Raw genomic sequence first — 17385 nt, 5'->3', positions numbered from 1 at the left:
TTATTATAATTATTATAAAAAATGTCAACAGTAAACTTTGCTTATAATGCTCCTATATAAGTAATTTACTACGCGATATATAGGATGATAAAAAATCATTTTCTTTTTGTTCTACTCTTTAATACGTATACAAATAAATTATTCAATCAAAATTAAAAATAATTATTCAACGGAAATTAAAAAAAAATCTGTATGCTACCGACGTTTTAATGTACCGTCCTCATGTACATGATTATATACGCAACGCATGTTTTTATTAATCGTGATTCCGTGCACGTCAAAACGCCGAGTCTGCAGTAATGTTCTTTTCAGGTCTGCAAAAATCTCCGATTAATTACCGTGATAGCGATTTTCGCGGAATATACTTTGCGCACCCGGCGGGAATTTCCCATCATTTTAGTTGCGGTGAATTGTAATGTCTTGAACCGAACGAAAAGAGTACACGGTTAACCCCGAAGGATGTCATTCGGTCGGGTATTCGGTGTCACTCGGTATAAAAGTCGGGGCGAGTAACACGCAACCCGCCAGCAATGTACACCTTATCGCGGATATTTACGAACATCGCATCAGTTATTATTTAATAGTCATGCATTAGATATGCGTTTAGCTAACAAGTAGATAATGCCGGTATTCATTGTACTTTAATAAACACATAGCACGCGAGATTTTAATTTGTTTCACGAAACATCAGGAATTGCACTTGAGGCAGTAATTAGAATGTATCGTTACAGATTAACGTAGATGTGAAAGCTTTTGATAATTCAATTGTAAAAGAACGCTAAGTGAATGAAAATTTGTATTGCGAATAGCGAAGTGCCTAGATTCAGTTTATTCGACCTAATTTGCTAAAAATAGAAAAAAAATCTATATTTTTAAAACTAAAAGATAAATGTACGTGGAAGCAAGCAAAATGTTCTTCTATACATTAAAAAAATCCATATTATTTTAGAAATTTTTTTCTTGTAATAATTTCTTCAGCAGCTAGAGAGTTTGGATCTTGATAAAAGAAATTAAAATTTTAAATAAAATAGGAAAAAGATCATTAAAATAAAAGCTTTTTCAGTTACAGCAATAATGTTTCATTTACAAATTACTTTTTATCGATAGAAGTATCACGCAATAAAAACGAATAATGCGATAAGCCTAAACGTTTGAATCTTTCAATATTATCTAACATGCGAATAATAAACGAGACGTAAATGAGAGACGCGGTGCAATCGCGTTCATCGAATGCGCGCGTAATACATTGCATAATGCCCGCATACCCACACATGCTGCTCTATACCTCTCGCAATTAACGGACACGAGCGTGCTCGTTACGTGCGTCGCGTCACGCGGTTGTCGCGCGCGCAAGCGTCAAGTCACGCGTAAATTACGCGTCGCGATGCTTTTATTACCGCGATCCCGACCGCTATTGTCTAACGCGTGTCTAAAGCCTCGGATGTGGGTATGTAGGTATGCCCGGTGGCACGTTTACGCGAAAGAAAGAAAAAGAAAACGGCGCGCGGTCGTTCACGTCGTGTGCGAGACGGAAGAGAATAATCGTTCGCGTGTTCCTCGAGTGATACTTTGTTGACGTTGTATCAAGTTAAGTAATTTCCAATTTATTTACCGTTTACTCACGCCGCGGGTACAACTATATCGTTTGCAGGCGCTAAAAAGCCATCAACGAACATAAATACGCGAAACTTGAATGTATTTTAATAACAGCGAAGAATAACACAGTATCGAAATAAATCACAACAGGATAAGAATTTTTAATTTTATCTGTGTGATCTTTTTCTTATTTCAAGACGAACAAAAGAGAGATGATAGGTTTCGCTTTCTTGTATAGCGCTATTTTTGCAATCTTTGCCACCTGCTTTTGCGACAGAAACCATCAAACCATCATTCCCCACGAATGCATAATATGAAATAATGAAATATTCCATTCTATTTGTCCATTTGCATTTTCGCGAAACGTAAAACTCGTAAATCGACGTTGACTCACACTCTGGTTACGTCGTTACGGTAATTTACAAATTCATTATGCAAATGGTACACCGTCACCTTTCCACGAGCAATCTATTATTATCATAGTTTTGTAGGAGACGTGGAAATAGGTCTGACGCTCTCTTGAGAGGTGCCTCAGAAAGTACTTAAGTACGAGGATCATAAACGAGCGCTTTTTTTTCTTACGGGTCGCGATAGCGTGAGAGAAAAGCTACGCGGCGTCAGGCAGGCCGTGCATTACCCTCGCGGCCGAGCTCGCGGCCTTGCATAACGAACTTAACATAAAATTCAGGACTCCTCGCTCGCGTGTCTCATTACGACTCCTTGTTCCCGCGCGGAAAAAGTTTCTCACCGAGGAACGTACCTACCTACGTCTCCTTCGATAAGCCATTCGGTCTCGTAAGGGTCGCTCTCTTTGCCCCGATTTTCCAGCGCGGCCTTACGCGGAAAGGTTTATTACTCGCGGGACAAGTATTCGCCCGTTAAATCGTGTTTGTCGGCGAAGTGAAACTTTGCGCGACGCACGGAGTGAAAACCGTAAAATAATACAAAGTGAATCGTAAAGCACGCATTTTATCTCGACGTGTTTCAACGGAAAGGAGAGAAGAAAATCTCGAGGTTCTATTATGATGAAGTCTTTTTATATCTCTTAAAATCATCGTTCGCTAAAAGTAAATCAGGTGATACATGCAAAAATTTGGAAGATTTAACTTCGTACTTCTATTAAAATTTTGTCTGTTCTCCACTCTGACGAAATAAAACCGTAATTAAATTTTCCATTCATCAGAAGTTACAACAGAATTTGTTAGGGTAAACTCGGGTAAGATGGCCATACAGGAAAGATGGCCAACACATATGTTCTTTCAATCTCGCCATGAAACATCGAATGAACATAGGTTGGCCATCTTTCCTGTATGGCCATCCTATACCCGAGTTTACCCTATATAGATAAGACGAAAGTATTGATACAAGTAATATCGATAAACATAAGATGATATTATCATTTTATGAACTCAACGTAACTATATTTATATACATATATAGAATGCTGGCTATTTGTCGAATATATTCTTAGATGCTGTACGAGTTTCTTGCGCGAGACTTGAAGATGCAAAATAAGCGTTAATCTCGAAAGCATCGACGGCATTAAATCGTATTGCAACTAAAGTACAATAAAATGAAGACGTAGCGCAGAAATAAGAGGAACGAGTTTCCTGCTGCGAGAGCAAGATATGCAGAGACGATAGCATATATGTGCGAAGAATTCCTTAGATATGCCTTCAAGAGAAATGTGTTGAAATAACACTTCGGTTGTATCTTAAGCGTATAATCTTTGATTAAAATTTGTATTTTATTTCATATATATTTAACGATTATTTAATATTTTTCCTGAAATTTTCGACACGTTATTCTTGAATAGACAATATAGGTGATGGCATTAGTCAAAAACATGCCAATTGCAGTATGGTTATATCGTATCATCTATTTATGACAAAAATAAACAAATATTTTATAAACGTTTCCAACAGTATTCAAAAATAAAAGAAGCGATATAAACTCCACGACATTCTTGAAAAATAAAATTCCTCCGACAGGTCAAATTAATTAGACGCAAACGTATAAAGATAAAAAGAATAGCATATTCTAATTATGCATTTGAAGTTAAGACTCCAGTTAATCTCGATCTTTGCCGCGTGACTCAAATTTTTCGCCTTTCTCGAGGCACGACGAATGCGCGACTAAATTCCTGTCTGGATCGTTGATCCAGGAGCAATGCCCGCGCTTTTCCAACCGGGACTCATTCCGCCGATAACTCGCGGAAAGGAATTCCGCGTCGCGCATAACGCGCGATCGGTTATTCCAGCGTTTCCATCAATCCGACACGGTGTAGGAACACTGAAATAAATCCAGAGAGAACATGACGCAGCGTCCGTGGTGCGATCCAGGAAATATCAACTCTCCCGAGACGAATAGCGAGATCGTGTAAGAACACAATGGGCAATATAAAACAGAGTGCTCCAGAGCTGTCGGCGTTCCCTTTATGTATATGAATTTCTCGGCCAATGTCGTAGATTTCTCCTTAATAGGAATGTTATGACACGCATCAGCACTCACAGTAGATTAAAAAACATGGAAATTGAAAAGGGTCCATTTTCAGAAACAAGAATAGCGGAGACCTCATTTTGTGAATAATTTCAAGTTTAACAAAAGTTCAATTTGAGTTGCCGTTCAACATTTAATATTAATTAGTTAAGCAACAACGCGGTCAAAAAAAGCTTAATATTTTGGCAGAAAATACAGATTACATCAAAATATACAGATATTTTTTTTCGAAATATTCTGCGATGTTTTTCATGGTTTATTTTTTGCGTCTGCTGTATCAGGGAGCAAGTGTCCGGTGGAATTGTTCACCAACGTTTTTCCCATGGTGCACGGTAGATTAACTTGGTCGACGAGGCGCTCGAAAATCATTGCCGGCCCGCGGACACGATACTTTTACTTACAAATTGGTATTTTATCGGTGTTGGTAATAGAATGCCTCCCATCGCGACGTCACGTCAATGCGCGATCGCGTGAGAAAGTCGCGAATGAAGCAAAACGCCTGATGATTGGATGAAAATAATTGCATCTTTTATGATTTAATGGAAACTATTGAAAATTCCGCAAGAATCGCTAAACCTAATTAGACACGATTATTACAGAGATTAGATGCTCGCGAAATGTATTTATAGAAAATGTGATTACATTTCTGGTTAATATATGTTACGAAAGTTGTATTGGTATTGATTTGAATTAACGCTAAGGTAGCTATAATAGAAATATTGTCAACCAAGATACAATATTTACAAATTGTTACAAGCAATCCTGAGGATTCATATTATTTATCAAAATAGAAAAGACGTAAAAACAAAGAAACGTATTTAATTATATTATTATAAATATTAAGATTAAGAAAATGTGAAAAGAGAAATAGAAATATCCGGTTGAAAAAAATGCACAATCGCGGATTTATATCGGTGAGAGAAACAGCAATATATAATATTATAAAAATTGATGAAATACTGCGACACGAAATATTAATTATCGTGGACATTTGAATATAATTTTAGAAAAGATTGTCGATAAATAACTTATTGTAATTTAATTATTACTCAGATATAATTTATTTTTCCGATGAAAAAGCATTTTAACCAGCTAATTGACATTGACATTCAGACCTGTTTAAATCTTGTAAGCTGTTTTGCAAATTCGCTGTTTTCACGTTAATATTTCCGCTTAAAATCGCTTCGTGTATATTACCTTGTCCGGGGGTGATATACGGTAGCTATACGCGAAATATCGTTGCGCTCCCGGTATCAATATCAATATTTATACATTTGCGTTCGGCGGAACACGATGCTAAATCCCGCGATACGTTATCGGTGCGGCGAACGTCTATATTACAACATGTATGCATCGTGCATTATTGCGGTTCAACCATTTCCCGTACGTTACGTACATAATCTTGCATCTTTTATAAACGACGCTTTGTTCGCTTATCTGCCTGCCGTCGATCGGTACTTCGATAACAGATTAAATCGAAGTTGCTCTGCACGAAAAAGTCTTAATTTCCTATTACTGCGCAGTTCGACACGATGCGCGTGTTCGATATTTTAGCGCTGATAAATTATTATACGTCGCGCATAATCTTAAGATATAGATATCCCAGACGCGTTTAAAGTGCCTAATAAAATGATACAGAGCAAAAAATGCATGTCCTATTACAATTTCAAATGAAATATAAAATCTACATGGATATTATAATAACTCCGGGGATCAACAGTTATCAAATTGCGCAAAGATCGTGTAATGTCTAATTAAATGTATGTAGGTATACCAAGATTAAATGATATTTCGAAAACAAGACAATCCTGGGAATTCCAGGTCTGCAGGAATGGAGGCTGAGAGTTTTTCATGTTAATAGGGCCGTACAAAGCACGTGACTAACTTTCATTTTTACGCATAAGAATAATCTTTAAATATATATGCGATATCCCTATACAAAGGTACATATCGTAGATCTATAGAATAATATCAATAAATTTTTTTCCAAAGATACACAATCTTTTCTCTCTTATATTACCCGTGGGCGAGAAATGTTTCCGTCAGCAGGGTGCATGTAAGCGGAATAAACCCGGCGTTTCTGGCGCCGAGAGAGGCGTGAAACCGACATTTGTCATCACGAGCCAAAAATATATTACGTGATGGCATGGATTAGAGCCTCTCTCTTTCTCCCCACTGCAAGAAAAAAAAGTTTCCTCGGACCACGTGGGAGTTGGACGGGCGCATTGTGCGTCCGATCTCACGAATGCTTCACGAGGCAGATTTTCTCACGCCGCGCGAGCGATCTTGAAAGTAATATTACGCTGTGCGCTTTTTGATTTAGTAAGGTAGCTGGGTCACGATCCGCGAATAATGGCGGTGCTATGCTGATTAGATTAGACACAGATATAACACTGTACCTTATCGGTATAAATGAGAAGATCGGTAAGAGACGCTGATAAGGTCCTCCGTATTGGCATCGATACGATGATTTGAATAGATAACTGGGTTTTTACTGTTTTTAGGTGGCTTTGAGAAGTTATTTCCCATTGACATGTTACGATCTCTTATTTACTATTTTCTTAATCTCTGTTGATGTTCTATCTTTAATTTTTTCATTAAAACGTAAAATAGAAGAATTTAAAATTGGATTATCATTGCTTTACTAATATACAATAAAGATGCCAGGATTTCATGTTCTCTTAACTTGTTCGGTTAATTTTCGCTGTTTATATGTATTAAAGATATGTCTATACGTTTCATATATTTTTATTTCGCATCAATTAAATTGTTTTTCTTTTAAATCTCCTGAAGTGGAAACTATCTTATTTTAAATTATTTGTATCTTTATACTATTTACATTAAATTGATATAATTTTTTAAAAATTCTATCCTCTATGAGACACGTTCTTAATGGAATTTTTTGTTGTAAAAACTAATGCGATTGCAAAAATAAAGAAACAAAAACATACGAACAATTATGTTTTAATGTTTTGATGTTGATATTGACTTAAATTGTGATGCAACTTTTCTCTCTGTGAAACCTGTTCGAGTAAAGCGTCGCCCGGAAAAACTGCATAATTAAAAGTTCACTCACCTTATGATTTCGTGGCGTCCTCGAGAGGTTGCTGCGTCCGTTGATGAGAACATTGTCGTTGAGAAACGACACGTCGCAGGGCGACGGTGGACCCCCGGAGATTTCCCACTCGGCGTCGTCGGTCGTAGATGCATCTAAAGTAGCATCAAGCACTATAATGCTACCATCACCAACCTGTAAAAAAACGATAATGATAGCAGAATATGATAAGTTTTGAAAAAATATTATAAAGAAACATCACAATAACTTAAAAAGGACAGACAAAATGAATAATGTCCCAAATATATTTTAAAACATACATATCTTCTCTTCATGTTGTATTAGAGAACTTGAAAATTTATGAAATTATTCCCTGCATATATATGATATAATAAAATGAATTAGTATGAAATATTAAACTTTGCTTTAAAAAAATTATTTAGTAATACGTTAATATTTAGCTTCACATCTCTGTGTTTAAATTAAATTAAAATCTACTTAAATAAATATTTTATTACAAAATTCATCTGCGATTAACACTATCAATTTTTAAATCGGTATGCAATTTCGATAAACGAAAATGAATATACACAAGATACAACATTTATACTCTCAGTAAAGTAATTTTACTTTCTTGGTTGTTCAATTCTCAATTTAACAAAGATTTAACGGAAATATATACGGTAAACGCCTCGTTATCCTGATTTTCAGCGCTACTGTAAATAGAGTTTTTAATGTTGTTTGAGCAAAATCGACTTTTTCGCGAGTCACACACGTAAATCTTTCCTGCTTGCGAATGTAACATTCTGTTAGACTAGGACGTGCGTTCACGTTAGACTCAAGCGCAAATAAGCGCACGTGCAAATACGCAATCCTTTACGACCCGAGAAATTCCCGCGGCGATTCAGGAAAGTTTCCGCGTGGAAATATGAGGGTCGAAAAAACGCACCTTTTCCTAACCCACATTTTAAAGTTAACGTCAATTACGCGAGACTGGCAGCGACTAATTTACAGTTCGCGTGTGTTTGACGCAAACAGATTCATCAAGCTTATTTCGCTCGTGGATATTGACAGTAATATTCTTCGCTGGATTTTATTTTACTTTTTAAAGATTATTGTTTAAAATTCCACATAAAAATTGCACAATAAATACATTTTTTTAAATATCTCAAGAATGAAATATTGTTTAATCAAATTGGAGTTTAATCAAATTGGATATTTTAGCTATTTTAATTCTTAAAATTACTTATTGTTAGATCAATTAACCATTGTCTTCAAATCTTTGAAGATAACACTAATTATTTTAAAAACGTAATTATAAAAACATAGAAATTGCAAAATAAAAGTATAAATACTGGGAATTTCTTTTCTTTACTTCTTGGAAGTAAGGACTGTAAAGCGAAGACATCCAAGTACCTGCCACGATCCGCATCTCCTGCATCTTCCTTTATTTATTTTTCTGCAGAAAAGAAGACTGAAGAACTCGTTTTCCAACCGAGCATAAAATGTGTCATCACAGTTATAAAAAAAAATTCTTCGAAAAAGTATTTTCGTTGCATGTACAATCGAGCAAAGTAAATTACAGTCTGCAAGTCTGTTTTCTCCACGTACAATTGCAAATTATCCTCGAAACGATCTTCGGAGGGGGCGGGAGGGTAGGGAAGAGGACCTGTCCTGCGATGTTATTTTTCTCCTTTTGTTAACAATGGAGATATTAACTGTGGACGATTCGATCGTGCTTTCGAGCGTGCCGTGACGACGGTTACATTCACGCGAGACGTCAGTCGGTCATTACGGTTACCGCCTTTCATGACTCTCGTGAATGGGCATCCTGCCGAGTCGAAGAAAAGAGGGAAACGCGAAACGTGAGTGATACAAGGTAATATGGATAAACACTCGGTTCGCATCGAGCCGTCCTTCGAGGGAGGGCCTGCAGTCGGACTGTCTCTTTCTCTCTTTCTCTTCGGTCGAGTAGGCTCGTTCGCGAAACAGGATATGCGAAAGAAATGCCATAACTTTGTCGCGCGGACTTTAGAATTATCTGACATCTGTCGTCCGCGCGGTCATGTGTTTCTCGTTCCTTCAAGAAACGTCACATTTATTCTTCGTGCAGTGGTATTTTCGAAATATTAAAATTACGATAAGAATGTTAAACTGTAGAGAACAATAAATACAAATATAATTAATAAAAAATATATTATATTGTTAGATGACCATTAATCTTTTTTCAAAATATACTTTTTAAATACAGATATTTGATTTTTAAATAAAAATGTATTCGTTGCGTGTATAAACGTTGATATAAAAAAATCGGTAATGGCTATAAATAGTAATTATTTTTGAGATGTCAAGTTTGCTTACCATACTATCATGTAATTTTATTTATTACATTAGTATACAAATACCTTTACTCATTTTCAACATTTTACACGTTTTTGTGACAATAATATAATAAATAATATTTCTTGCGCGAAACTTTCGGTATATAAATTCCACGTTCACGCGGCGGAGATCCGCGTGTGAAATCGAGTGGCCTTACATCGTGACGGGACGATCGATTTCCGGTCTACTTCCGGCGATCGCCGCAGGGGGATCGCTCGCTTGACGATCGACGATTTTCGAAAGTGATTTTTTTTGTGGTAATTTGCCTCGCTGCTCCCTCCTTCGTGTCGCGCGACGATTTGGGTTGAACGTTCGTTAATCCAGAGAAAAAATGCGGTCACGGATCATAAGACGCAGCCGCATTACGGACGAGCAACGATCGAGGACGAGCAACATAATATCTGTATTTGAATATAAAACACGGCATATGCCGATGCCATGTGCCGGTGAAATAAGACGAGCGAACAAATATGCAGCGATTCCGTGTCGGAAATCTATTATTTCCTTGCCCCGATACGTACCTTGACAAAATCTGTAATTTGCGGAAGTCCTAGATAATGTTCACGCATCTAAGTAAAATGAACTCTCGGAAGTCACTTTCTCCGGAATACAGAAACCTCCGGAACGACAGAGTTTCAACAATAAGACATTGAAATTTTTAAAACATTGACAATTTTGAACATTGACAATTTAAGAAATTGACAATTAAGTAAACTTGGCTACTAAAATTCATGTGAATAGATAATACCATTTTTTTTTCACACAAAACCGCAAAACTATTAACTGGACTATATTTGAAGAGATTTCTAATTTGTTTTGGTTATCTAAATATTTAATTTTAAAGATAGTCGCTAAGAAACTAAAAATTTTGAATGTTTATCAAATGATATGTCGGTCGAGAGAAAGTGCACAACATTTCTCCTATAGAAGATATCCTACATCTTATGAAATTTTCTGTTTGACTTGTAGTTTATCTTGTTAAGCTGCTATTAATAAATTCGCAATATCGCAATAGTAAATTAAAATATTAATAATCATATTAAATGTTTATTGTTCCCACTCAGCAATTTTGTGAGTTGGGCACAAGGAAAAAGATTTATTAACTTAAGCGTGTAAGCTTTCCGTCTGTATGTAGATTTCATCAGTAGATTTCAGATTAGTAATTGTTCGTGATTGATTGCAGCGCGAGAAAAATGCAGGGCGCTTTATTTCCTCCAGACTGTTTTAACTGCCGCAAATTAATGTGTCGGATTCATTACGCAGGTAATTCCTGTGGATAAAGTATCGTGAGAAAAAAGTGTGAACTCGGCGTCTAGCGTGTAATCTCGCATTACGCCCAAGCAAATGGGCGGATTAAATCTGACAAGTTGGCATTAACGCTAATGCAGAACGACTCAAGTAAGCTGCCGATCGTTGTCGCGTGGTAGTGATTAGTCTAAGCGGCAACAATGCTCTTCGTCTCGGTACATATTGAAATATATTATCCGCTTACGATTGAAACAGCGAGCGATGACATTACATTACTCATATCGTAATTATATGCTCACATGTGCGTGACACCGTATCGCGGGAGGGAACTGACAAATGTATACGAGTTTTATAGAAAAGTAACGCTCAATTCGAACAAAATACTCGACTTACGGTAAGGTCAATAAACTAATAAATGCTATTTTAAAAAATATAGATACGTTGGCCCGGAAGTGGCTCCGGAAACATAAACCAAAGGTATAGATACACACATCCTGTATTTTGACACGTTGCTAGCTCATATTATGTTGAGGTATAACACGATTTTCATCCGTGAATCTGTTAAAAGCAGGTCGGACATCGCATAGAGTAACGTAATTGTCTGGTAAATAATTATAACTTTATTTCTCGATATATTAACCCTTTTCTTTTTTTCTTAATTTCACGTTGTAGTCTTAAATTCTCTGAAACCATTCGATAAATTATATTTATACGCTCATTAAGCGGGTAATTTTAACTATTTCTTCGCCATTTAAAATTTTTTGTCATAAAAAACTCGTTAAATACGCAACAATATAACTCGAATATCTCGGTAAGATCGGGAGTTCCAGTTCGGGAAGTAACGCGAACGTAAAATGACTGGACAAAAATGAGATGGCAGTTTAAAGAGACATCGGAAGAATGCATTAATAAAGGAGGGAAGTTGCGGCAATGAACCTGAGGATGCGGTCCCTGACTCCATGAGAAACTCCCAGGACGGTTCTTTCCATTATTCCGGCCGCAGTAAAGTATCACTCCCGCAGGTGGACCTTGAACCTACGAGGAGAGACCATCGGTTGTCGCCTGACAGTTCGCATGTGAACGCACTCTACGCAGGAGTACGCCTTATACGCACGCGTTACGCTTGCACGTGCAGCGAGCGCGGAGCGGATCGACGCGTAAACATCCTACCATCCCTCCCGAGACACGAAATAATATTTGCAATATAACCGTAAAAAACACGGGAAGTATGAAATCATTGGCATCATAACACGAGTTAACTAACATAAATGTATCTTAATTTGTTGTGAAGATATATCGCGAGACTTCCAAGAATTTCAAGATTTCCATTACATCATAGTCACTGCATTTTTTTAACTAGACATTACGGAAGATTTAAAAAAAATACTGACCGCAACCGAAACAATAGTTTGAAATCATAAACAACAGAATGTTATCGATTGCCACAGAATAAACTAAATTAAATTTTAGAAACATAAATAATTAATACACATTTTACAACTAAAAAAAAGTTATGAAAATTGCAGAAAAAAATTAAACGATTATAACTGAAAAATTATTTAGATATTAAAAATATTTAAAAAAGATATACAGTAATTTTATAGTAAAATATAGACATCGAACTGATTTATAAACATATAATAGACTTGTGGTATTCCAACGTAGACAATAAAATATGACCAAAGACAAAAATAGTAGACGCAATTTTCGATGTCCATATTTTCAATTAATTTCTTTCTATTTATGGCTTAAATGCAGTACTTGAATGTGCGGTATGCTGGAATTCCGGTTCTCAGAAGGCTATTCTGATCCTCTTCCAACATAATGATACATTCAGTAAAAGCAAAAAACGTTACTTACAATCAAGCACTATCGATATAAATTGTTGCGATTACGTTAACTGCAAAAAATATTTTCAAAAGGCGGTTATACGATAGTGTGAGATTTGTAAAATGAGCTTTTCCTAGATTACCCGATTGCTTAAAGTCGCAAGCGTACGACGTCGGGGTGTGTCTAATTGAAAATTATCAGAAACTTACTGCACGGCGTAATCGTTCTCATGCGCGTACTTCCTTTCGGTTTTACTGCTCACCCCAACGCTCAACGAGCTCATTTCCTCCCTCGACCTCTGATCCGGTTCATGGTCGGTCATACTCTAAGTCTTTCAAAGTATTTAACGCTTAATCTTCAGTAATCATTTAAAAAATAACCTCCATTTTATTGTAATTATACTTATTTGTTGAAATAATTTTGATTGCTTGAGAAAGGCACTGCTACAAGCATGGAGATGAAATACTGGTCGATATTCGAAAGTTTTATTCATTATATTGTAGAATATTTTTCATGCAGTTCTGAATGCATTTAACCATTTTATAAAGAGTTCTGGCGATATTATGTTTTAAATAAAATCTATGTTTCGATGAACACTGAATGCTTCACGCATACTAAATTAAAGCCAAAAATTTTTTATAAATAATATCGAGAGAGGCAACGTTTGTCTTCTGCATTAGAATGTAGAATTATAATTGCAATAAATCGTACATTCATAGTATATTTTGTATTACGATGACCATGTTCTATATCTAGTCGCAGTCACCGGAACTACTTCCCGCCCACCCATGAACTTTATTAATGCGTGCAACGTTTCGTCAGCGAGGGATCAATTTACATGAATCATATCCTAAATACGCTTGGTCAAACCGATCAAAGTTTACTGCGGAGTCGCAGCTGACTTTGTCATCTTTCAGTTTATCGCTGCCGTATACAAAAAAATTATAAGCTTTTTACGACGTCACTGGTAAAGGCCTTAATTCATCGCGCAAGTGATGTTGTGCCATCCTCGATTCATCTCTCGATAAATCATTCGATGTCGCGACATCGCGCATCAACTGGACAGATAATCGAAATTATCACAAGTAGCAGGCGATGCTGCTTTTATTGTTCATTGTTTGCTATATATGTCTATCTTCGTCTGTCGTAAGTCTATCTGTTACATTATCAGCTTCTTGAAGCCGTTATGTGTGTCTATCGTTTCTATATATCCGACACGAATAATTCAAACTTTATGCAGATACATTATGAATCGAGTTGTGAATCAACATAAAACTGCAATTAAACTGTCATTATTCGCTATACCCGAGAATGTAATGACAACATATTCTCCGCTAATCGCGATTCAAACTTTATAACATTGCGAAATCAAATACGTTGGTAAAAACACAAGATTTCTCTATTGACATCTACAGCTTTTCGATAATATTTTATGATTCGATAATATTTATGACGTCCTTTAATCAATCTTATATTTAGTCTGAAATCCTCGTAAATTTCTTATCTTAGAGAAAGCCTTAACCTTAACACCATTCTTCACACATTAATAAATTTTTCCACTATTATGCTTAAACGTTTATCATTTTTATGTTCGTATATCAAGATTTATAATGTTTATAAATCATGTATATTTTATTTAAAAGAAATACAAAAATTATAGAACAATTAGGTGGGGCTTTTATGTAGAGTTTTCTCGAGATATTATAGGTGGTATAAATTTAATTTTAAGAGTACGTCGTAAATTTTAAGAAGATGCAACCGTAAAACCGATTTCAGCAAGATTTTCGAATCTTTGTTCAAACTACTTTCAAAACGAGTGACGCATAACCACAACATAAATTCGCGAATTCGAAAGTATTACCTGATCATACGAGATAACACAGGATACTGACAGTAGTCCTGCTGCTGTTTCGCAGGAGTGGAGCTCGGTCAAGGTCAAACGAGGTCAGGCATCTTGAATTTCACCGGGGAAACCCTTTCACGCCCGCTCACGATGGAGAACGACGAGATTTCACCATCGCTATCGAAGTCATTGAGTGAAGTCTTGCCTCGGAGAGGAAGGGAGAGAGAGGGTATAGTAACACGGAAATTAATTTGCTCAATTTGCGATGAGAAAAGATGTGTATAGCGGCAGGTGCCGAAAGGCGTGGACCATTCCGTGATCCGTCATTCGAACGCAAAATAAAAATATGCGTGGCTCCAGATAAAGCATTTGCGGAGTATCCTAATTTTACACGCTCTAGTGAATATATTTTTATATATTTCGTATTATTACGAGCTAACCAAAGATCGAAGATCAAATTGATCTCATCATTATGTCATATTTGACTAACATGTTGACAGATAGTGACAGCCATAAAGCCGTTATGTAAAGTCGATTTTGTGATATGAAGATTGGTTCCGCATACTTCTAAATTCTATGTCATCATGCCGAAATATTTAGTTATATTTTAACGTGTCCTCTTTTATTTTAAAATGAAAAATTGAAGATAAATTCTCGTGTTAAAGCATTTAACAGAAAATATACGTAACCAAATTGCACGGTAAATCAGACGAATATATGCTAAGGTTATCGAATTACCGGTACTGAAGTTACGAACATTCGTACAATTTATATGGACAAGCACGCGCTATATTTAGTAATTACATTGTAAATTACGGATACGATCTAAAGAGTTACGAAGCACAGTTAGTTAACAAGTTAACGGCTCAGTTAGTTCAACGAATATTGTCCGAACGCGTAATAATGTTATACACAAATACAATTATTATAGATCACTGCTTTTATAAAGAAGATAATGCGGCTAATATCTCCAAGAGTGCAGGTGCGTGGCGGTTGATTACATCGCAAGTGGAATAACCGGTTTCGAGCGAAAAGAAATATCCGTTTGGATCATCCGGCAAAATCAAAACCATAACAATGACACAGGTATTTTCTTAAATTAATAAAACAGTGAAGTACTCCAATAAATGTATTAAAATTGTAATTCTATGTATAAGCTTACTCATTTAATTGTTTATCGATTTATGTATATTGAAATTACACAATAATCCAGCAAATAAGAAAATAGTATTCTATATAGAAAAATATTATCAGTTATCACACACACACACACACACAGTTATTATATTACATCAAATAAACAATATATGTTTTATAAGCAATTAAAGAAGCGGATTTAAATTAGCTTCCGACTCTAATGTTACGTCAACAAATTGATTTTTAAATGTGTAACACTTGATCAAAATACCAACAAAATTCTTTCCCAGCAAATATAATCTCTCTTGTATGTGTAACTGTATGGAGAAATTCGGAAATAAATATTTAATAAATATATAAAAAAATCGTCTGCTGTCGTGTACGTTGCGTGTCAGTACGATAGCGGTTGCAGACGTTAGATTGCAAAACGTTCGCTCGAGCGTGATATTCCTTAGAAGGCCAAGCGAAGAAGCAAACCTGAAGGATGCTAACGGACTTTGTGCTCTTCTACTGGGTGTCCCGGTTGCTACTCTAGGACGGCCATATACGAGAAGAGATCCGCGTATTATGTCGTGGAATGTTACCGATCTACGAGTTTCTCTCCCTCTTTTCCAGCACATCCGATCTCTAGTGCTTTGATGATCGATTAGATTTCTCGAAGCCCGAGATTTGCCATCAGCAAATTCGCTCGTGATTATTTCTTTCGGAGTAGGTAATATAGTCAATAGAAATCAAATAATTGATTTAATTTCTACAAATAAAATATACAGATCGATTTTAACAATAAATCATGATACAATAATCAGCTGCTTTAATTGGAGAACAATGTTCAGAGGAAATGCGATACGTGGACAAAAATAGCACCGTAACCAGAATTCGTCAATCAGGCGCGACAAATTATCAATATAAGCGATAAGATTAAAATTGATCTCTTTTTTGGCGGCTGAAATTATCAGACGCACCGTAACATATACTTATTTCATACAAAAAGTTTCTTCCTTTCACATCAACATGCACTTTAAATGAACTTAAATGTCGAGAATAGACGCGCGTTGAATTATGAGATACCGTAATAATTACCGAATAAGAGAGGATGTCAAGGATATCCTCTCTCCGAACTCAATCGCCGTAATGCAAGTACGAAGCAAGATAGCAGTCAATGAAAATCCGTAACCGGTAACACATATCGTTAGAACTTCGCGTGAAAATGTATGACCAATTATCCAGCGTAATTTAAAACTGCTTATATGTATATACTTAAATACGATTTCTCCACTTGTTATCAAATTATTGTTAATGTCGGCATAATTTAGGATTACACGGAAAAAGAGAATTAAATTTGAAAGGGAATTTTGTAAAAGTACAGAGTGTAAAAGGAGAAGAATATGACTAGCGCTAAGGTTGACACATTGCCGATATTCAATATCAGTATCGTTTCACGGTGGGTTCTTAATTTCCGATCGATAAATCGACAACACATGACTCATAGAAGCACGATCGCGAGTAACCCGTGTTTATATAAGGATAAAGCGTGTGACAGCAAGTGCAATAACATTGTGCAGCCACTTTACGTCAACCGTACGCGAGGATCTCTTGCTTGCAATTTTTTTGTCACAAAATGCACAAGTTTAAGATAAACGTAAACTGATCGCCAGAAGCTGAATCGAGAGTGCTCGTTTTCCGACTGAATTCGCTACGGTTCGCACAAATTATGCGTCATTAAACGCTCCCATGAATACACCAGAATGACGCGGTAGCTAAAATCAATGACTTGCGAAAGAAGAAAGAAGAAAAG

General features: G+C 36.2%; 1 protein-coding gene and 1 long non-coding RNA gene across 2 annotated transcripts in view; one reads left to right on the top strand and one right to left on the bottom strand.

Annotated features, from left to right (window-relative positions):
* Bif (protein phosphatase 1-binding protein bifocal) overlaps positions 1–17385 on the bottom strand; it is a 38695-nt gene that overhangs the window by 9705 nt on the left and 11605 nt on the right. The window contains exon 2 of the mRNA XM_071774274.1: positions 7172–7345. Coding sequence (XP_071630375.1) covers positions 7172–7345 — 174 coding nt within the window. The remainder of the gene's footprint in view (positions 1–7171; positions 7346–17385) is intronic.
* On the top strand, positions 1170–16176 carry LOC139810610 (uncharacterized). The gene is made up of 3 exons (XR_011731450.1): positions 1170–1587; positions 14527–14682; positions 15385–16176. It is a non-coding gene; the product is annotated as an uncharacterized lncRNA (long non-coding RNA).

Source organism: Temnothorax longispinosus, chromosome 3 (assembly GCF_030848805.1).
Source record: "Temnothorax longispinosus isolate EJ_2023e chromosome 3, Tlon_JGU_v1, whole genome shotgun sequence".
NCBI classification, from domain to species: domain Eukaryota; kingdom Metazoa; phylum Arthropoda; class Insecta; order Hymenoptera; family Formicidae; genus Temnothorax; species Temnothorax longispinosus.
The sequence above is the reverse complement of the archived record's forward strand: the minus strand, read 5'-3'. Positions and strand labels throughout refer to the sequence as shown.